The sequence below is a fragment of the Mugil cephalus genome, chromosome 6, assembly GCF_022458985.1.
Source record: "Mugil cephalus isolate CIBA_MC_2020 chromosome 6, CIBA_Mcephalus_1.1, whole genome shotgun sequence".
NCBI classification, from domain to species: Eukaryota; Metazoa; Chordata; class Actinopteri; order Mugiliformes; family Mugilidae; genus Mugil; species Mugil cephalus.
This window is the reverse complement of record NC_061775.1, coordinates 2,748,593-2,767,929: the sequence shown is the minus strand read 5'-3', so window position 1 is coordinate 2,767,929 and position 19,337 is coordinate 2,748,593. Positions and strand designations below refer to the sequence as shown.

General features: G+C 43.6%; 1 protein-coding gene across 3 annotated transcripts in view; it reads left to right on the top strand.

Annotated features, from left to right (window-relative positions):
- Positions 1-19,337, top strand: part of LOC125009499 (E3 ubiquitin-protein ligase RNF220-like) — a 28,749-nt gene that overhangs the window by 1,382 nt on the left and 8,030 nt on the right. For all 3 annotated transcript variants that reach the window (XM_047587518.1, XM_047587517.1, XM_047587516.1), the window contains exons 2-5: positions 244-856; positions 17,695-17,821; positions 18,634-18,676; positions 18,775-18,867. In XM_047587518.1, the coding sequence (XP_047443474.1) occupies positions 265-856; positions 17,695-17,821; positions 18,634-18,676; positions 18,775-18,867 (855 nt within the window). In that variant the 5' untranslated portion in view covers positions 244-264. The remainder of the gene's footprint in view (positions 1-243; positions 857-17,694; positions 17,822-18,633; positions 18,677-18,774; positions 18,868-19,337) is intronic.

Here is a 19,337-nt window from a genome sequence, read left to right as displayed (position 1 = left end):
GTTTTGGGTCATGAAACAATTTCCTGTAAAATAATTCTCTTTTCAGCTTATGTCAAATGTGTTATTTTTCATAATACACCTCAGATTTATTCTTGCAGTAATGTCATATTTGTAACTTTTTGATAGAAAGAACCTATCTGTTATGATTAGTATTTTCTTTTCGCCCTGTCTTGCTGTAGGTCATGTTTAACTCTCCTCCTGAATACTTTTCCCTCTCTCTGCCTGTCCCCTGCCTCTCCTCAGAACAAGCATACAAGGAGGTGAATGGACCTCCACCGCCCTTTCAAGATGGACAGCCCCTCCTACCTGCCGGCTCCACTGGCCTCCCCCGCCCTGATGGTACTAGCCTCGACCGCTGAGGCCGGCAGAGACGCCTCTGTCCCCTGTCAGGCGCCCAGGCCCTTTGGTGTACCCGCCTCTGTGGAGAAAGACCTCCACCTCCCCTTCCCTTCAGCCTCCTACACCTTCACCTCCATGTATCAGCGCCAGGGCCCCATGTCAGGCACCTTTCCGTCACGAGACTTCCCGGCCTCCCTGCTCCACCTGCACCCTCAGTTTACCCCGCCAAACCTGGACTGCTCCACCTTGAGCATGCTCAACCACAGCGGTGTGGGCGCCTTCCGGCCCTTCTCCTCTCCACAGGAAGAGAGGGAGTCAGGGGGCTATCAGTCGGCTTTCACCCCCGCCAAAAGGCTGAAAAGTTGCTTTCCGGAGGTGGAGGGGAAGGAGTTTGACTTTGGCTCCCTCGCAGGTGCCCTCAAAGCTGGGGAGGACTCAGGGAGGAAGTTGTTCTCCATGTCCGGCCTGCTGTCTGATGGAGAGGCGTCATCAAGCCCGGAGGAGCGCAAAGAGCACAGTGAGTACACACTCGACTACAGAACCACTCTGTAAGTATAACGTATGATCTGATGCCCATTTTGTATGTAAACATGCACAGCTCTCCCTGCTCACATCTGACGCGCAGACTCAGTCCTTCATCTCACATCTCTAAATTATGCAGTGAATTGTGTGGAGTTTAACTGGCACATCAAATCACTTGCTCAGCCTGATGGCCAATGACATTAATATACCGTCTGCAGCTGCATCGACTAAAGGTGACAAATTGAAAGGAGCTTTTGTGAGTAAAGACATCTGAAGAGATTTTCCCTTTTGCGCTCTGCTCTTTATTGTCTAGTTAGGGAAAGTGTTTACAGCGGCTGGCTGGGACTGACTTTGACACAAATAAATTGAATAGTGTCACTTATTCAGCTTAGTGATCATTAGCCGCATATGACCATTAGGCCTTTTGGAAGTCAGACTTTTCTTGGTGGCTGTGGAACACAAATACATCGCGCGTATGGAGGGCTGACATAGGAGGAGTGAGAGTTGGAACGAATGACACCCTGTCAGAGATAACGAGGTGGCAGAGATAGAGAGGAAAGGATGGAGGAGGATACAGAAAAAGGGAGAGGGAGAGAGAGAGAGAAAGAGAGAGAGAGATGCGTTGATGCGCCTCAGCCTGAGCTTCCCAACGACAACCCTCAGCTCAATATGGCCGCCCACACCAGCCGTCTGATTTGTTGACAAATGAGTGGGAGAGGTGTCAGTCAGCGCACCGCGAAGGGAGAGACGCTCCTCATTACTCCCGAGGATAATTGCCCAACGTCGCGGGGGCACAACACTCGCCTCAGAGGGAGCGGGGAGGGAGTGAGGGGACCGCAGTCAGGGAGGCAATGCTAGGCATGATGGGAAATCAAACCCCCTCAGTGGCGGTCGCCAAGGGGAGCGCCTGACAGATGAAAGGGACCACGGAAAGACAGAGAGAGGAGAGAGAGCACCCAAAGGCTCAGCAGATCAGAGGGGGACAACATGGAAAATAATGACAATGAGAAGGGAGGGAGCGGGATGGAGAGAGGGGTGAAGGCAGGAGGGGGAGATGCTCATACACGCTCTCATACATATCACCTAAAGGAAACTTTCATCCCACACATAAAGGGCGGGAGCAGGACGAGTTGTCTTAAGAAAAGTTTGGATTGTGCGCCGTGTGTGTCTCTATGCATATGTGTGCGCCTTTGTTGAAAGTTGCTGATTTTGTCGCCGGTTGGTGGCTGAGTGACAAGGCCAGGGAGGCGGAGTGGCAGGAAGGAATCTCAATATGGAATTTTAATAAGGACAGGAAAAGAAGAGATGCCAGCCAGCATGCTGGTGTGAGAGGTGTGTCTGTCTGACAATGTTTGCTCTGTGCACTCGTGCATGCGTGCTCACCTCCTGATTTTGGGAATCTCATTTGGGGAATGTTGACAAGGACAAAAGACGAGGTGGAACAGAACACGGGGAGCAACTCTCCTCCCCAAAAAATTGGAAAATGGATTCATGCACATTGGAAGCTGCTTTTCCAGCTTTATCCAATTAGATTGGAGCTCAGGCAAACTAAGAGCTTTAATGCAATTGAGCTCCCAGCACTTTTCTCTAAGTCTGACATACACTTGTTCCTCTTGACTGGGTAACAGACAGTCACTTCAGGACCAAAAGTCTTAAGCTTGAAATCTTCTTTTGAGTGTCTACTGCTCGCATACAGCTCCTACAATGGCAATGCAAATTTCCCCTGAACTTCCAGCTAGACCATAAAATCCTACTTTTAGTCTTTTAAAGTTTTCTTTATTAGTGACATTACTGTCTGTGGAGGCAGTTTGCATTTTTGCTGTTCCTGCGTGAGACAGCTAAGACATCCATGTTTGGAATATTTCCGACATTGCTCTCTAGCAAGGCAAAAGTCTATCACTGCGGGCACCGCGGCTGCTTGATGCTCCTGAATATTTAGATAGCTGGATCAAATGCGGGGTTATTAAAGCTGAATTCAAGTTTGTGTTGTATTAATAGAAACAGTCTGGCTGGCTGACTTTTCTGTCCAGGAGAACTCCATTCTTGTGTTGGCAATCTGTTGAAGGATCTGTAGGAATTTTTGTCACAGTCTCCAGTCCACACTGGTGACCAAACCTCCTTGTCAGTACACACACAGCAAGCAGGTACATGGCCCCCTTTCCATCTGCCCTGTGTGTCGTTGTCTGCCAGTGGTCGTCTCCTTCTGTCCATTTAGTGACTTTCTTCTGTCGATTTTCCCTCCCAGACTCGCCTCTGTTTTATCAGGGAAGGTCTGAGACGCACGGTGTGCTCTGACAGCTGTTCAAACAGCCACGCTCGCTTTCAAAGGGCAGATGTCTTCACTGGAGCGAGTCATGCTTATTTTCCTCAGGGAGATGCTTTCCGCCACAGGCCCGAGCTGGAACTAAAATGCTCCTTTACCAGAAACATGAGGTGGGAAACCAGAGGAGCAGAGTGGCAAAACACACCGCGACCAGGCGCTGGGTTTTGTGTGTGTGCGTGTGTGTTTGTGTGCGTGTGTGTGCATCTGCATATCACAGTGGTGGCAAAGCTAAGTGAGAGTTGTGATAACCGGAGCCAGATGTTTGAGAGCCCCTGTGTTGTAATGCAGCACTTAAAACGTTCAACTTGGGGATGTGGCTGACAGAAAACCAAACATCTGACACAGCCATGCAAAAAAACTAAAAACATTATATCTGATAATTCTATAACCATCATATAAGAATACAATTAAATGCTCAGTAACATCCATAAATTCCAGTGAATTGTGTCTGCTTTGTTTTTATGTTCTTCAGCTTTTTGAACCATCATAGATATGCTGCGAGAGGTCTGCTGGCTTTCTAGAAGACAATGTGGTCAACGCGAAGTGTTTGATCAGAGCCTGTGTGAATATTTGTGTATCGCCTGTGTGCCTGAGCCTGTGTGTCACTTTAAAGGAAAACATGATCTCCTCCACAAGTGCTGAACCGCGCTATTAAGACAGACAAAACTCTTCATCACAACAAAATCTGTGCGTCGGGCCTTTGAATGAGACACAGGCCGTCGAGGACTTCTCCTATGATGAGAGGGCTCTGAGAGACTCACCAAATGTTCACCTGTGTGAAACGAAATCCCGCAGGATGTTAATAGAGGGGAAACATTTAAGCATAACACACACGGAAGATTCTCCACCAGATGTGCTCAGTGTGCAAGTGTCCTCCACGGTGGGTTATTCATGGGTTGTTGCTCGGACGGAATCGATGTTACATAGATTCATTTTAGAACATGGATTATCGCCGCGGTGTTCATTCTAGACACGGCTTACAAAGGTTTGTTATCCGTGTGTCTGAGTGGTTGTGTGGGTGTATGTATTTTTTAGATTTAAGTTAATTCAGAAAAGTTTTCAGCAGTTTAAAGCTCATTCTGTAATCATAAAAGCTGCAGAATTAGCTTACAGAGGACATGTGGAATGTTTTCACCCACATACTGTACGTGTTTGTGCATATTTTCCATACATTTATTTTTGCATATATTCTATATTGACGTATCTCTCCCTCATACACACACACACACACATACACACACACACACACACACACACACACACACACACACACACACACACAAACACGCACTTGTCTGTGTACTCCAGCTGTGTGCGCTGATTTGATAACAGGGAGGGCCTGTGTGCTGTGTTTTATGCGCGGCTGTCGTTGACGGCTACTCGTATTGAGTGAAGCTTCCCGTTGAAAGACACAGTGTTTACATCCCCCTAGCAGACCACAGGAGATCAATAGCAACCACTCGATGCTCATGCATACACATATAGTATCTGCTGCCTACTATTATTCCCAGTGTGCATACTCCTCATCAGGCAGACTGGCATGTGCACTCTGTGCATCAGCACTCACACTCACCCCGTGCTTCTACCTCGTTTTTTATTATGTTCCTTCAGCTGTGATTTTGTGTTTGTGTGATGGGTCACGGACAAAGTTTATTGAGGAAACGGAAGTAATGTAGCAATAAGTTGATGGAAACATGCAACAGTGCAACTGGGGAATGCTGGCATGTAGAGGCATAGAAAGCTGAAATTATCTGAAGTGAATAACGTGAAGCTTTTTGTAATTTTAACACAGATGTAAAGACAGAAACAAAGGTTATCAAATTGAGGACCAACCGTCCTAAATTAAGAGTAACAGAGTCAAAATGCAAGATTCGGAGATTCGATTTTTCACCTGACGCGCACACACAATGCAGCCACAGTCTGCTTTTAAAAGCTGCACCCTCCCAAGTAAGGTGCCATCTGCAGCCATCTCTTGTTCTGACCACACTGGTAGTCTTCTTCTTCTTGATTTTAACCACTCAGGGAGGAAGCATTACAATATTAATGGTGGTTGTGTTTGATGTGAGAGCACGCCGTGGTTGACTGTTCCCCCTCCTGTTGTGATGGTAGTTTGTTCTCCTAATGTTCTCCCAAGTAAAAGAGGCTTTCATCCTGGCGGGAGGGGAAAGTCTTCTCAGCTTTTTGCCTCCTTCCCTCCATGTGTTCAGGGCTGGAAAGCGGGAATGTTGAACGTTTTTCCTTGTGTATTTACACCTACATTTTGACTGTGTGGTCTCAGTGTGTATTTGCAGATGCATCAGGAGTTTGTGTCTGTCTGTCTGTTTTTTCTCTGTGCAGGCTGATGTATCTTCAAAAGTGTCAGGCTGTGGACCACACTGCTTGTCACAGACAGACAGAGTTTCTATAAGTCTGGCAGTAGACTTTTAAAGTAGCAAGGGGGAAATGTGTGTAGGGGTCTTTCTGTGGTGACCATCAGCACCTGTTAGACGGTCAACAGAATGTTCTGCCGAAACATGAGTCATAACACATCTTGCAGTCGCTGCATCTGCCTCTGTTTCCTACTGTGATCGGCCCACACGAACAGTGATGCTTCTGTGTGGAAAGAGAGGGAGAGAGATAGAGGAAGAAAACGAGAGAGAGTTATAATGACTGCAGGGCCCAGAGGTTGTTAAAACAACAGGCTTTTTTTTTTAAGGCCATCCTTCATACTTCCGTTCTCCCTGCTTTCCTCTCTTTCTACTTTTCTCTCTGTGCACCTGATCGACCTGCATCGTAGCTGCCTCTGATCTCACATCAAAGACCTGGTTTGTATGTGTGTGCATTGGAAAGGCTTGGGGTAAAGGCGGTATTTCTGCAGATTAAATCCCATGTTCACACGCACACACACACACACACACACACACACACACACACACACACACACACACACACACACACACACACACACACACACACATACCATCCGTCCTCTCCCTGGAGCCTAACAAATCAGTCAGGCAGATAGAGAGGGTAGGAAGGCCAAAGTCTGGGGTTAAACACATGCTGCTGAGGAGAAGCGCAGACAGACAGCTCGACCACACCAATTCCATATGCTTGGATAGCAGCCAGTAACAGTATGTATAATATACACACACATATGTGTGTGTGTGTGTGTATACATATATAGACAGTTTGTGTATGTGTTCCATATGCATGTCTTCTCAGTGACACACACAGACCTCATTACAGCATGTCAATTGTGCTAGTTGCAAGTCTCCCGGCTGTGGAGGAGCTTGACAAAAGCCAAGATGTCAAAGGCATGCCAAGCGTGATAGTTTTACCTCCCAAATACAGGAATTTCTGACATCATTCTTTTTTATTTTATTTATTTATTTTTTTTTATGTAGTTTTGTAATTTGAATAGAAGGAAGACATCTATAGGGATCTGCAAAGTGTCAGGGTGCCCACAAAACAGACACTCAAAGGTTATCCTCTAATGAGCAGCAAATTAAGCTTTTTGCATGCTTGGCCAATTGACAGATGCTGGATAGGATGGTAAATTTTCTCTGTAAAATGTAGAAAATGCAACGCTGAGCATTGCTGGCTTGTTAGCAGGAAATTGTGTAGATGCCATTGACACTTGTCTTTTCCTTCCATTGTGGGAGCGTTTGACGGCTCTGTACAGTGCATGACTTTCACACCCAGAACAGCGACCCGCAAATAAATCAGCAAACAGAGCGTGATTCTATGTGCAGAAAGTTAGGGGTTATACAACCATGTGCATGTGACAGTTCAAACGCATTAAAGCACAGGAAACAGAACAGATTACTTACATATGCATCCTAAACACCCTCTCAGCGACTGAGTCACTTCTAGTGGTGCTTAGCTGTTTGGCAAACTCTCATTCCTGCCCGAGCACCTCTGCCTCAAAGGTCAAAGTTCGCCAGGATTGACCCCTCACCCCGCTGTGTAGGGGTGTAAACACTCCTCCAATTCTCCTCAGAGAATAGCGTTGGGTCCGAGCCATAAATCACGGGCCTGATAATTGGTAGGAAAACAGCAGTCCAGCAGTATATAACCTTTTACGTGTCGTCTCAACTCTTTATTATGGTGCTAATGAGTGGCCGTGGATCAGGGTTAGAGCCGTGAGCAAAGGGAGGGTTCACCTCAGTAAAATACAGGCTACTGGTTACTTACACACTCACTGCAGACAGACACGTATAAATACATAAGCACAGGAATTCATTGTGCACTTAATACACATACACCAGAGAGCAGGCAGACGCTCAGCTACACACAGGAAGGCACTCACAGTGGAGGACATGCGCGTATGCAAACATTCCCTCACATACACATGCATATGCAAACGCACACAGTGGCTGGCAGGCTCAGCAGTGTCCATTACAGGCTGCCATTAGTATGGAGATTGTGCTAATTGTCCCCACAGACCACACAGGCAGTGCTCGGCAGGCCTGCTGTGAGTCTGTGAGGCTGAGTGAGAGCAGGGACTCTTTACACATCCTATTGTCTCGGTCGTGACCCTATTAGTGCAATTACAAATCAATCACTGAATGATTATGGGATACATGCTGTGGATTGTTTCAATGCAAATGATGCCATTATAGCACATTGAGCGGTTATTCTACTATAGGTGAGGTTCACATAACCGCACAAACCGTTTATAACACTGTCAAATAGCCACTAATATAGTCAAGTTCAGAACTATCCCACGAGGGACAGTTTTACCCGAATGCAGAGAATCAGGTGTAATTCCATCTTGACTATAAGAAAATGGCTCAATGTTAAAAAAATTGCTTCGTTTTGTAAAAGGTTCTGTTTAAGAAATATACCTTTTACCGTCACTAAGGCTAGACATATCTGCTTCGTATATGCCCCTATTTTTAAATAATATGCAACTAAATATGCATGTAAAATATGCATGAATGTGTTGTAATGTTTTAATTTCCATACACCATATAGAGGCTTAAATATACCTTTTTCAAATTCATAGATCAAAGATAGAAAGTTTTAGTGTCATATCATATTACCCACTGACTTAATGACTGAGTACCTTCGTCCAATAATATTTATAATTCCTTTCAGTTAGTTTTAACTTGATCGGAGTGGACCCATGGACTGTGCTCTGGGTGGGCTGCTTAAGAGTCCTGCGTACTGGAAAGAGTCCAGTCTCATTAGCAGTGGCTCAAAGCTCCAGATCAGTCAAGTAGAGGAGATTGAACTTTGAGCGGCGCCTGTGCGACCCCGCTGAGCGAGAACACAGGGGAGGAGATCTATACCCACTGGCGCAGCCACCGGCCTCTTTGTTCTCCTGTGTTTGCTGACAGGGGGGATCGGAGGGGCGTATCGACGGGGGCTCACACTGCGCTGCGCTCACCACGGCTACATGGCGGTGCGTGTAAATGACCTACACCAGCACATACACACTCTCAGAAGTCTCGTCAGATTTCTACATCACACTCACAAAAGAGAACTACACTGTGTGCATATTCACACTCATAGGTTCACTTCACACTTGACCTCGAGCATATTTGCAAATCCACCTAATCACATACACCCACACACACCACTGACACATTACACACAGGATGTTGTTGAGGACCGTCTGTCTAGTATTGTATTACAGCCTTGTATCTTTTTCTCTACAAGGGTTGTCTGGTGCTGGGATACCACCCGCCACACACAGAGATCTGGTGTCCTTCAGCCTCAAAAGAAAATTGTAAGAGCATTATTTGCTGCTCACTTTTATTTGTAGTGTGCCTAAATCACACAATAAATTCCAGCAGTCTTTACAGATTGTTGATGCAGGGATAAAATAGACATACAGTACATGCAGTTGAATCAAGATCAACAGCAATGAAACTAAATCACGTGCATGTTCTAATGTTCAGTTTATGGTCTACTTTGAGACCTTAGTGTTGTCATGCTTATCTTAACATACTTTACTCTAACTGTATACTACGATACAAGAAGTTGTATATTATGCTTCACCGAATAACTGTAACTAACTTTGAAACTGAGCTACTGCAAAATGACTGCTAAATACAAGTTATTTTCCACATATGAAACAAAGTCTACCTGCAAGATTTCTGTGGTGTTCTGTATTATATACAGTGAATTCAGTTATCATCCAGGATCAGTGGTTAAAATCCTCCCCGTGCCCTTTTCCCTTTGTGTCTGAAGATAAGCTGCTCAATCATCTGTATCTCTCTACCATTTGAAGATAAAACCATCGTCATCGGCTGAAATTGTTTGCTCATCCAGGCAGACACAATAACTACCTTTAGGAAGTGTGACTAACCCAAACACAGGTGTATCACACAGCTCCAGGTGCCCGTGGTCCTCTCATACCAGCAGCTGTCAACACAGTGTTTCTGACAGTATCTGATATTATCTGGAAGAGAGGTGTGAGGGGCATATCTCTGAGGGCTTATCTCTAATAATGCCCATGGATGAGGCCAAGAGGAGGGATGTTGTGGGACGGTGTCAACAAGAGCCTGATGCGGGACCTTTTTGGGCCATAAACTCAACATATTGCCTGGGACAACACATCAATTCAGATTTTGTTTGAAGTGTACTGCCAGCTCTTAGTCTCCCAAAAGACCTGCTCCCTAATGACTAAAGTTTCTGCTGCTCACCTGCGCTGCATAAAGTGCATATGGGACAGGTGTGTGAGGGGAAAGCAGATGGGCATGTTTCTTTTGGTAAAGCAGTTTGCACTTAAATTCGTGTTTGTGTGCGTTGACCATTGTCAGTGTGACATATTGTATTTTACTAACCTGTAGATTTTTGTTTCCATGTTATTGTCTGTTACTTGTTTTGTTGGCTTCTGAAAGGGCATAGATAGTATTGTCTGCAACCTTTGCACAGAATATTCAACACATCCAATATTCAACAGATCTGAAGGAAACCCAGCCACTAGTCCATAGTCTCTCTATTTATTTAACAGCAGTTTAGCAGAGTGCCCTTTCTTGTACATGCTGTAAGTATTCAAATAACTGCACCATAACCTCTAACCATCTACAAACCTCATCTGTATTTTCAGAGCTTACCTCATGCACCTGATAGCAGCGGATAAAATGCAGTTAATCCGCTCCTTTTGCTTACTGAAAGGAATAACTGGCTGCTAGTGAATGTGTTTGAGTACTGTTCAAAAGTACTGCAACTGTGGCATCGTGTTTCTTGAGGGGGTTTTGGACCAGAAGACATAGCTATAGTACATGTGTGTGTGTCTTTGTTTAGACCTCTGAAAAATCTAATTATTTTTTCAAATGAGATCATATTAATCTGATCAAGATTAATGTACATCGAGATACCCCCAACCTATTCTACTGAGTTGCTGTGCCACTGGCATAGGCCTCACTAGCTACATAGCTACATAGGTGAAACAGTAGGTTTCTCCTTGCTTTTTACAGTATTAATTAATTTATTCTTTGACTTCACTGACTGCGTTCTCCGTGTTGTCCGTATCACTTTATATATATATAATTTTGCATTCAATATTAAGTTAAAATAATACAGGTACAAATGTATGTATATATTTTTTTAATTTCAAACATGTATAACAGTAGGGTGGTGACTGAACGATCTTTTCCCTTTATCTCTTTACTAAAATGTTGGATTCATGTTAATGTGCATTTTAAAAAATTTAAATTGTAAGATATATATATATATATATTAATCAACCAAAGATTTTGCAACCCGTCTGCAGTACCTCTGTGGACCCCCTGTTGAAGACCTATGGTCTACACTACCTAAAATCAATTGGGCTAATTTTGATTTTGTCAAAAAAATGTTTTTGACTGGCTGTTTGAACAAGGCCTTAAATACTGAATGTGTCAGAGTTATTCCTCACTCATTTCAAAGGCATTTTGTAGAATTAAAGTAGAAACAGGTAATAGTAAAAACAGCTCATGCTGCTGTAATAAAAAGCCTGTAATTTTGAGTGTGTCTGCACTGACAGATATCACAGCATAGAGTGTATTATGATTGCCCAAATGATGTGTGAAACGGTCACTTCTCGGTGCAATTATCAGGGTTATACTTGATAAACCATCAGTGTGTTTATGGAGTTAATTTAACATTTTATGATGATTCTGCACCACGGTTATTGTCACCAACACAGATCAATCGGTCAACTGTTTTATTTGTTATTTCTGGTGAACTTATACTGTTTCATTTGAACAATGCTTTGTTGAAATTCATGCACGCATACACTGTGCTCACAATGTACTACCTGTACTAAGCGAAGCAGGCAACTGAAGCTAACATGTTATAAGAACTTGCAGGCCATAGTATCACTGTATAATCAAACTCAACACTGAGTTCCAGTGTTTGTCCAGGACTGTTTAGAAAAGAAAAAGAGTATTTGCAAGCAACAGAGCGATTCTCTCATTTTCTCCTTATTAAGCACTAATTGAGAGAAAGAGCGAGAGGGGAAATGAAAATGAGAGAGATGTGACAACCAGACGATGGAATAATAAGAGAGAGAGACAGAGAGAGGTAGAAAGACAGAGAGAGAGAGAGAGAGAGTGTTAATGTGTATTAATCAGTGGTCCGGGTAATAGTTATCTGTTCTGTCTTTTTTTTTATGAGCCAATCTAATTTCCCTCTAATGAGGGATTGTGATCTGTCTATTAGCTACTTACTGTCTCTCTGTCACTCTCCCTCTTTGTCATACACACAAACATGAACGAAATAATGAAAGAAACAGTAGCCTCACACATTTAATTCAGCTCAAATACACATGGAAATAAGGGGGAAGGAAGCAAAAATTCAGCTGCATTAAATAATACAGGAGCTACTCGCTGTCAAAGAAATCCAGCTAACAGGCAGGTTTTGTGTCAGTTTTCTCCTAAAACAAGCCAGGTGTCACTGCTATCACTGACTAAAACAGATTGACTTTTTAGGAGCTAACAGAAGCTTCTTTGTTGTTTATAGCCCAAGCTCTACTTCATCCTATAAATATGATATTTATACGTTAGGATAGATGTGGTTGGTTGTCCAAGTTGGACTTTTTAAACCAATGTATGACTATATATGTAAAAATTTCAGTCATAAAATTCTTACATTCCCTTTCTCCATCCTGACAAAAATAGCTTAAGGTATAGTAAACTATAGATGGATATGTATTGCCTGAAGTGTATTGCGAGAGGTTCAAGTCCTGGCAGTAGGAAATAGAGTGACAGAGTTGGATATCTGTATATTTCCATCTGTCTTGTGAGTGCAGGTTGACGGCATCAAAATGAGTGACAGGCCACCGGTGAACAGCTCTATCGCTGTCCGCTGTCAGTAGCATCTTGATCCAACGAGACTGCACTTACTTTGACAGACAGCAGCTAGCAAACGGATGTCAAAGTCTAGATTTGGCATTTTACTGCCCGGAGTATGAGCTCAATTACTTTTTTGTAAATTGCGAATTGAGGATCATAAACGCTGACTTGCATTGCTGTACATCTGCTCATTATTTCACGAGTCAGGTGACCTTTATGGATCCAAAATTTTGGAACACATCCAAACTCACAAACAATCTGAAAGGGCCACTGAAAGACAAGACCTGATTCAAAATGTGGTTGTTCCAGCATCCCTAGATCTGAGTCATTTCTGTTACTAGACCACATAGAACCTCATCTCTAGCATTTATTTACTTGGCTATATAAGGGTCAAGGGTTGAGGTTTGGAACTAAGCAGCCCAATGGAGACCTCTAGTTCAGGAACGTTGCAAAAAATACCTGAATGACATTTTCCCCCTCCAGAAAATACCAGGCTACCAAATTGTGAAAACAACTCTGAATTATAATTCAAATAAATGTAAAGACATTTTTCTTTGAGATGGCTTTTAAGTAGCCTCATTTTTCTGCAAATACCCAAGGGGATTTGGTAACTCTTCCCCTGACTTCCACTCCCTCTCTCCAATCGGGACGTCACTATCAAAGATCATTGAGCCATGCATCTCAATGAGCGGCAGATTGATTGGTTGGAGCGGAGTGGAGGCAGGGTTCGATCCTTGCCCTCAGGTCCTGAGAAGGGAAATGTGGTCACAGGGACACAGTTGTGCAGCCACCCAGTCCACTCTCCATCATCGAGGTGATTGGATACATACATGCCGAACCACGTCCGCACCTGATGGAACAATTGTGGTAACTAATGGAGAAGATGAGAGAGAGACCAAACGAGAGGGAGAGGGAGTGAAATTCATAGTTTGTGTGCTGATTGACCTGTGGTCACGGAGGTTATGTCCATTGATCTGTGGGGCAGAAGAAAAGGGCTTTGGCCTGAGGTGCTTCAGAATGAGTCCATTTGGGCTTTAGGATTCCTGTCCATTCCCACCAGGAGCTTTTTCATCATCTGACTCCCCAGGAATTACAGCTTCCTTCTCCTGTTGTCCACATAATGCACAAAGCACTACAAAGGCCAAAGGCCAATCAATGTTCTACAAGAGGTTGATACAGATCTTATTAGTCAATGAATGATCATTAGGGGTCTAACGAGGCATTGATTTGTGCAGGGGCCAAAGGTTGCGGTGGTTGTGGTGAGTGTCTTTAATACATTAAACACAATTGATTGCAGAGAGGGAGGGATATTTTGCAGGATGCTAGTATTAGATTGGACAGTGAGAGATATGAGGTCAGGCCAGGGGAGTGTGCCTCTATTGTCCACTGAATGCAGTTAGGATTGAACATGGAGCCTTGCAACACATTTGTCTTTTATGTATGACTGGTGTAGCAATTCTGCAATTAATAAAAAGCAGATATGTATAAGTACTAAGTCAAAGGCAACTGGACTTGCTGTTTCAAAGGCTGGAGCAGCAGCCTTTGAAAGCTGAGGAAATGACTCTGCTCATAGCAGATGTGTTACTACAGGCCCTATTATGTTGCTCATTAAATACCCAACCTCTCAATAGGCCATTATTTCCTCAATAAAAAACAAACGGCGGCCTGCATACTTTCCCTTCTCCCCCCTCTGCTTCAGAGGTTAGCTCTACCTCACAGACGGCGAAAAATCCTGACTAATATCCTGCATGTGATACTTTTAAATAGGAAGCAGGCTGCGGTATAGGGTGGGGTACAGGTGTGGCAGGAGCCAATGGCTTTTATAGCCCTCCATCTCCTCTGAAAGTGTGCCAAGGACTTGCCTACACAATCCACCACAGCAGTGTTAGCCGCCAAGCGTTAACTTTACTCCCCCACCAATCTGTACATGCCTACTGGTTATATAGAGTCTATGCTTGTTATGGCTTTATAGAGGGATTTTTTGATGTGCTTAGAGAATTGTTTGATGATTGGGATAATGATGCCGTTTGGAGTGAGTTGTCTCAGCACTTTATCGCCAACGAACACAGAAAAAACAGACCAAGCCCACGCAAAACAACAGCAAAAAAACCTCCACATCCTCGCCTGGATGTTTGCGAGTACATCCCCTGTCATTCAAAGCCGTCCAATCCTGCACACGTCAATCAGCGTTACACCGCGTCTACAGGTTTGTCACCGGGGGGACGTTCGTCATCATGTCTTCCCTGCAGAACAGCCTTTTCATGCCCTAGCATAATGTCAGTGGGTGACATCCCGGCCTGATGTGATGTGGCATTCACTAAAGGTCACGTTAGGCATCTCCGCTTCGTCCGCATCAGCAGAACTGGCAGCCGTCATATGGGCGCTGGCATCGGCCATTACCCAGACCCTCAGGGGGGCTTGATGCTTTGAGGATTTGTCAGCAGGATTCTGATCTCTCTGTTTCAGCGGCGAGTCTGGAGCACATGACAGTCACTGTCCAAACTGGTGCAGAACAACAGCATCTGGTTTTGACTATCAATCATACAAGGGGAGAAGCAAGATGGCAATATGTTTTTTTTTGTTTGTTTCAAAAGCTGAGCTTTGCTATCTCCTGATGTGCTTGATAACAGTGATGGGGCAGAGACATGTCACAGTGTTTGCATGGGTTATTTGCCCAAGGGATGAATTTTCTTCAGATTCATAGAGATTATATTCATGCATATTTGTGTGTAATTCCCTCCTGACAACAAACTACATCACAGATTTTACACTTGAGTATACGACACCTTTGTAAAATAGTTTAAAGTGACCTTAAAACATGGCAGAAAATGTAAGTGTGGTTATTCTGATCCATACAATTTGTCTCACATGAAAAGACAAAGGCTGGACAAAGGCTAGACAGTCAGGAAAACTAGGTCCTGAACTGGACAGGACACAAGACAGAAAAGGGAAACAATCAGAGACAATGAATCCATTAGAAGACAGGCCAGTCAAAGTCCAAAGCCCAGTGAGAGAGGGCCAATCCATCCGAGCCAGTTGCCGTAGTGAGGGAACATTTAACAAGCCCCACAGGCAGGTTTTACAGCCCCTGTTGTGTCTTCGGCCCCCCAGGGTGAAGAGGGGCTGAAGCTGACTGATACTGACAGGGTTTATGTGGGAGGGAGTAGGAGGGGGGTGGAGATGTGTAAAAAGGTGCTCATGAACCAACAACTGTCACTTACGAGAGCGCAGCACAAGCATCTAGCAGCAAAAGTGTGTACACAGACACACACACACACACACACACACACACACACACACACACACACACACACTCATCTATACATCCAAAAGTGCCCGCTCCCACACCATTAAATCTGATGACTGTGTGGCACAGAGGTGAAGAGTGGGGAAGAGGCTGTAGTCGGAGGAGGGGGGCTTATCCAAAAAGCGGACCAATAAAACACCTGAAAATCAAATCCCATTGCTCTTATCGCGGCGCCATTCAGAGACGTTATCTGTGCAGGTAATGTGGTTATAAATTCAATTTCAGCCCACAGATTTCATTGTTTACTGATGCCTGCATGTTCCGGGCGGCAGAGCGCAGAAAGCCCGGGAACGCTCAATGCGTGTCGGGAAAAGTCATTTAGGCTTCCGCGAGGGGATGCAAAAAAGGCGAGAGGGTTTGGGTGGGGTGGGGGTAAAACCGGGAGAGCTGTCACTCTCCCAAGGACACCTGACTCCACTTTCTATTTTCCTCCCCATGTTTTATTTAGAGACCATTTTGTCCTATTTGGTTCCTCATTACGGAGGCTCGTAGCTCAACTGATGTCAGGGGACGGCCCTCATGGTTAGACAAGCCTGTCATGTGGCTGGTCATTTGGAGCAAAGTGCTGGTACAATGTTTAGATATTAGTGGCCTGAAGGAGGTCCAGTCTGCTATACTACACATTCAGTGGTGGGAAAGTGACAAACTTACTAACATGTTTGTAATGTCGTATATTAAAATAATTAAATCCTGATTGCCATTTTTTTCCCCTTCGACTGTGTGAAGATAGGAAATTAGGTGCATCTTGCCTACTAGCTCTCTGCGTATGATTGATGGCTTTCAGGAGTAAATCACCTCATCTACTAGGTAAAATCTTGATATAGTAGAGCTCCTCAGGCTCCCATCTGGCTGCTTATGGCAGTAATCCATCAGTGGGACCCAATGGGCCGAGTGGCCCTCCTGGGTAATGTTCCTATTGACAGCCTATGATGTCAACACACTGACAGTGGGGGGCCATAGCAGTGTGTTTGTGTGGATGTGTCCAGAGTACCGATATGTCTACTGAACACATAAACCCACAACTACATAATGCCTGTGTTAATTAATACTATGTAGCCTAAACAGGACTAGTTAAAAGTGTTCAGTTTTTACTCCATTATCTGGCGTATAGTATAGTTGGCTTGTTTTATATTAACAATCCAGCAGTAGGACAGGAATTAAAGCTTTGTTTCCACATTCCTATGTATATACATTAGAACAAGAATATTAATGAATTATTTCAGTCTGTATATTTTAGATATATTTTGCCATACATATTCTAGTACTTATTCAAGAATGAATCTGAACGTAACATTTTTCAGTTTTTGTATTCACCAAAAGTTGTAGAATGTAACAAATTCACGAAATCTCACAGACACAAACGTACTGTCTTCTTTCTTTGTATTTAGACATATTAATTGTGACAAATTTGTATTAATTCATATATTAAAACACAAGGAATCAATGACTTATCTATATTTAGCTCTCTACAATAAATAAATAGCATTGTTGAAGAAGTACTGTATTCTGCTCATTTACCTTAACTCATTTAACAGCAACAACAGCTCAAATAAATAATACTTCAGATATTTCAAACCTTTCTCTACCAGCCAAATTAACTAGTATTCATCACACACACAGATTGCAGCATCTGTCAGTGTTCCTGTCCTATGTATAATACTACTGAATCATTCAAACATGTTTTTCTCATCATTCATGCTATGAGCTATAAAATTACTTTCCATTATTTATAAAAAAAAGTTTTTAGTTGAGTCAAGGAGGGCACCTCATGGTTTACAAAAATAATTTCTCCATAGTAACCTCCAGTGTTTGCTGTGGAGCATTTCTCTTCAGCTTCATAGACGAAAAAGAAACAAAAAACAAACAAACAAAAAAAACAAGATTCAAGTTTTCTTATATAATCTCATTTAACTGTCTCTTATTTGTTTTGCCAGGCAAGCTGAAGGGTCTATATGACGCTCAGGCTCCAGTGTGTCCAGTCTGCCAGGCCATCCTGCGACCCGGGGAGCTGCAGGAACACATGCAGCAGGAGTTATCCAAACTCACGCAGCTACAAATCAGGTATCACACTCACTCACTGATTTCCCATCACATCTTCACAACCCTCCTCTACCCATCCTCAGAAAGTTTCCACTTCCTTTGTTTATCTATTTTCTTTTTTATTTATTTATTTCTCATTCTAGACTTTCTATACTGTTCATCTTTCAGGTGTCAATTAATGATTTAGTTTGGCTGCCTCCAAACCCGTCCTCCATAGTTTCCTCAGGTGGTATCTCCCATCTTCTCTGTCACCTGTATGCTGTTTACAAGCTGCCTCATTGTTCCCTACATATTTCATATAACAGCCTCCGGCCTCAAGGCGACAACTCATACAGCGGGCGAATAATGTCCTGCTAATGGCTGCTTTGAGCCCTCACACGCACACACACACACACGCACACACACACACACACACACACACACACACACACACACACACACACACACACACACACACACACACACAGATTACCTGCTGCTTAGGCCAGAAGAATGATTCCTCCAATAAAGACATTACACTCCAAATCTGCTTAACGACCGCTCCGTGGACAGTAATGGTTTCAAATTGAACTTGGCCCACGGGGACACCGCGCTTGTGTGCGTGTGTGAGTGTACAGTATGTGTGCGATAGGCATAAAGTGAGAAGGAGTAAAATGTGGTTATACACAGACTCAGATCCAAATTCTGACAAGATAAAAGCAGAGCTTATTTCCAGGATGATATATAAAAGGAAAGGGAGATCGTGTAGCTGATTTATGTGTGCAGTGTGCCTTTCCATTTCCAGGCTGGTTTAATAAATGTGTTTCCATATTATTTCGCCTCTTTCCCTGTAGTGCCACTCCAGTGCATCATGACCACCTACTAAGGACACCGAAGGTAAACTTAGCTGCAATTTCTTCACAGCGCTTCTTAACAAAGTCAACATGATCCTGCCCTTAAATTCTCTTCTGTTGCTCCTCTTTTTTCTTGCCTAGTCCCTCTCACTGTCTCTGCATATCAAGTGTGAAGGAGGTTCTCCTACCTCACCCCCAAGACCAGCTGAGGAGGCCCACTCTGACAGATACCAGGTACAGCACTTTTTCAGTGGGAGAGATTTCTCCAAGGTGTGGACACTAAAGAAATTTTAAAAGCGACAATGAATGGTGTTTGAGTTATTATCACAAATAATATTTAAAACTAGATCCATGTAAATAATTTGTCTAGTTCATACTGAAGATAGAATCTAAATCAACTCACTGATCATTGCAGATAGTTTACCTTTGTTAACACTATTTTTTAAAGCATCTCTACTGTATGTGAGCATTTGTTCTGTTGAGTTGGACAATTAGTCGTGAACAACATCACAAAAAGAATATTTTTTTTACCCCTGGTGTGGTGCCTCTGCCTCACCACTGTTATGGCCTGAGGTTCATCAAACTCTTGAGTCAGTGTCATTTGTGTAGTTAAAACCCCAAATCTGAGTCAGGGGCCTTTACAAATTGTGATATATAATTAGTGCTCAGACACTTTCATCATTCATCCATATATTATAATAACA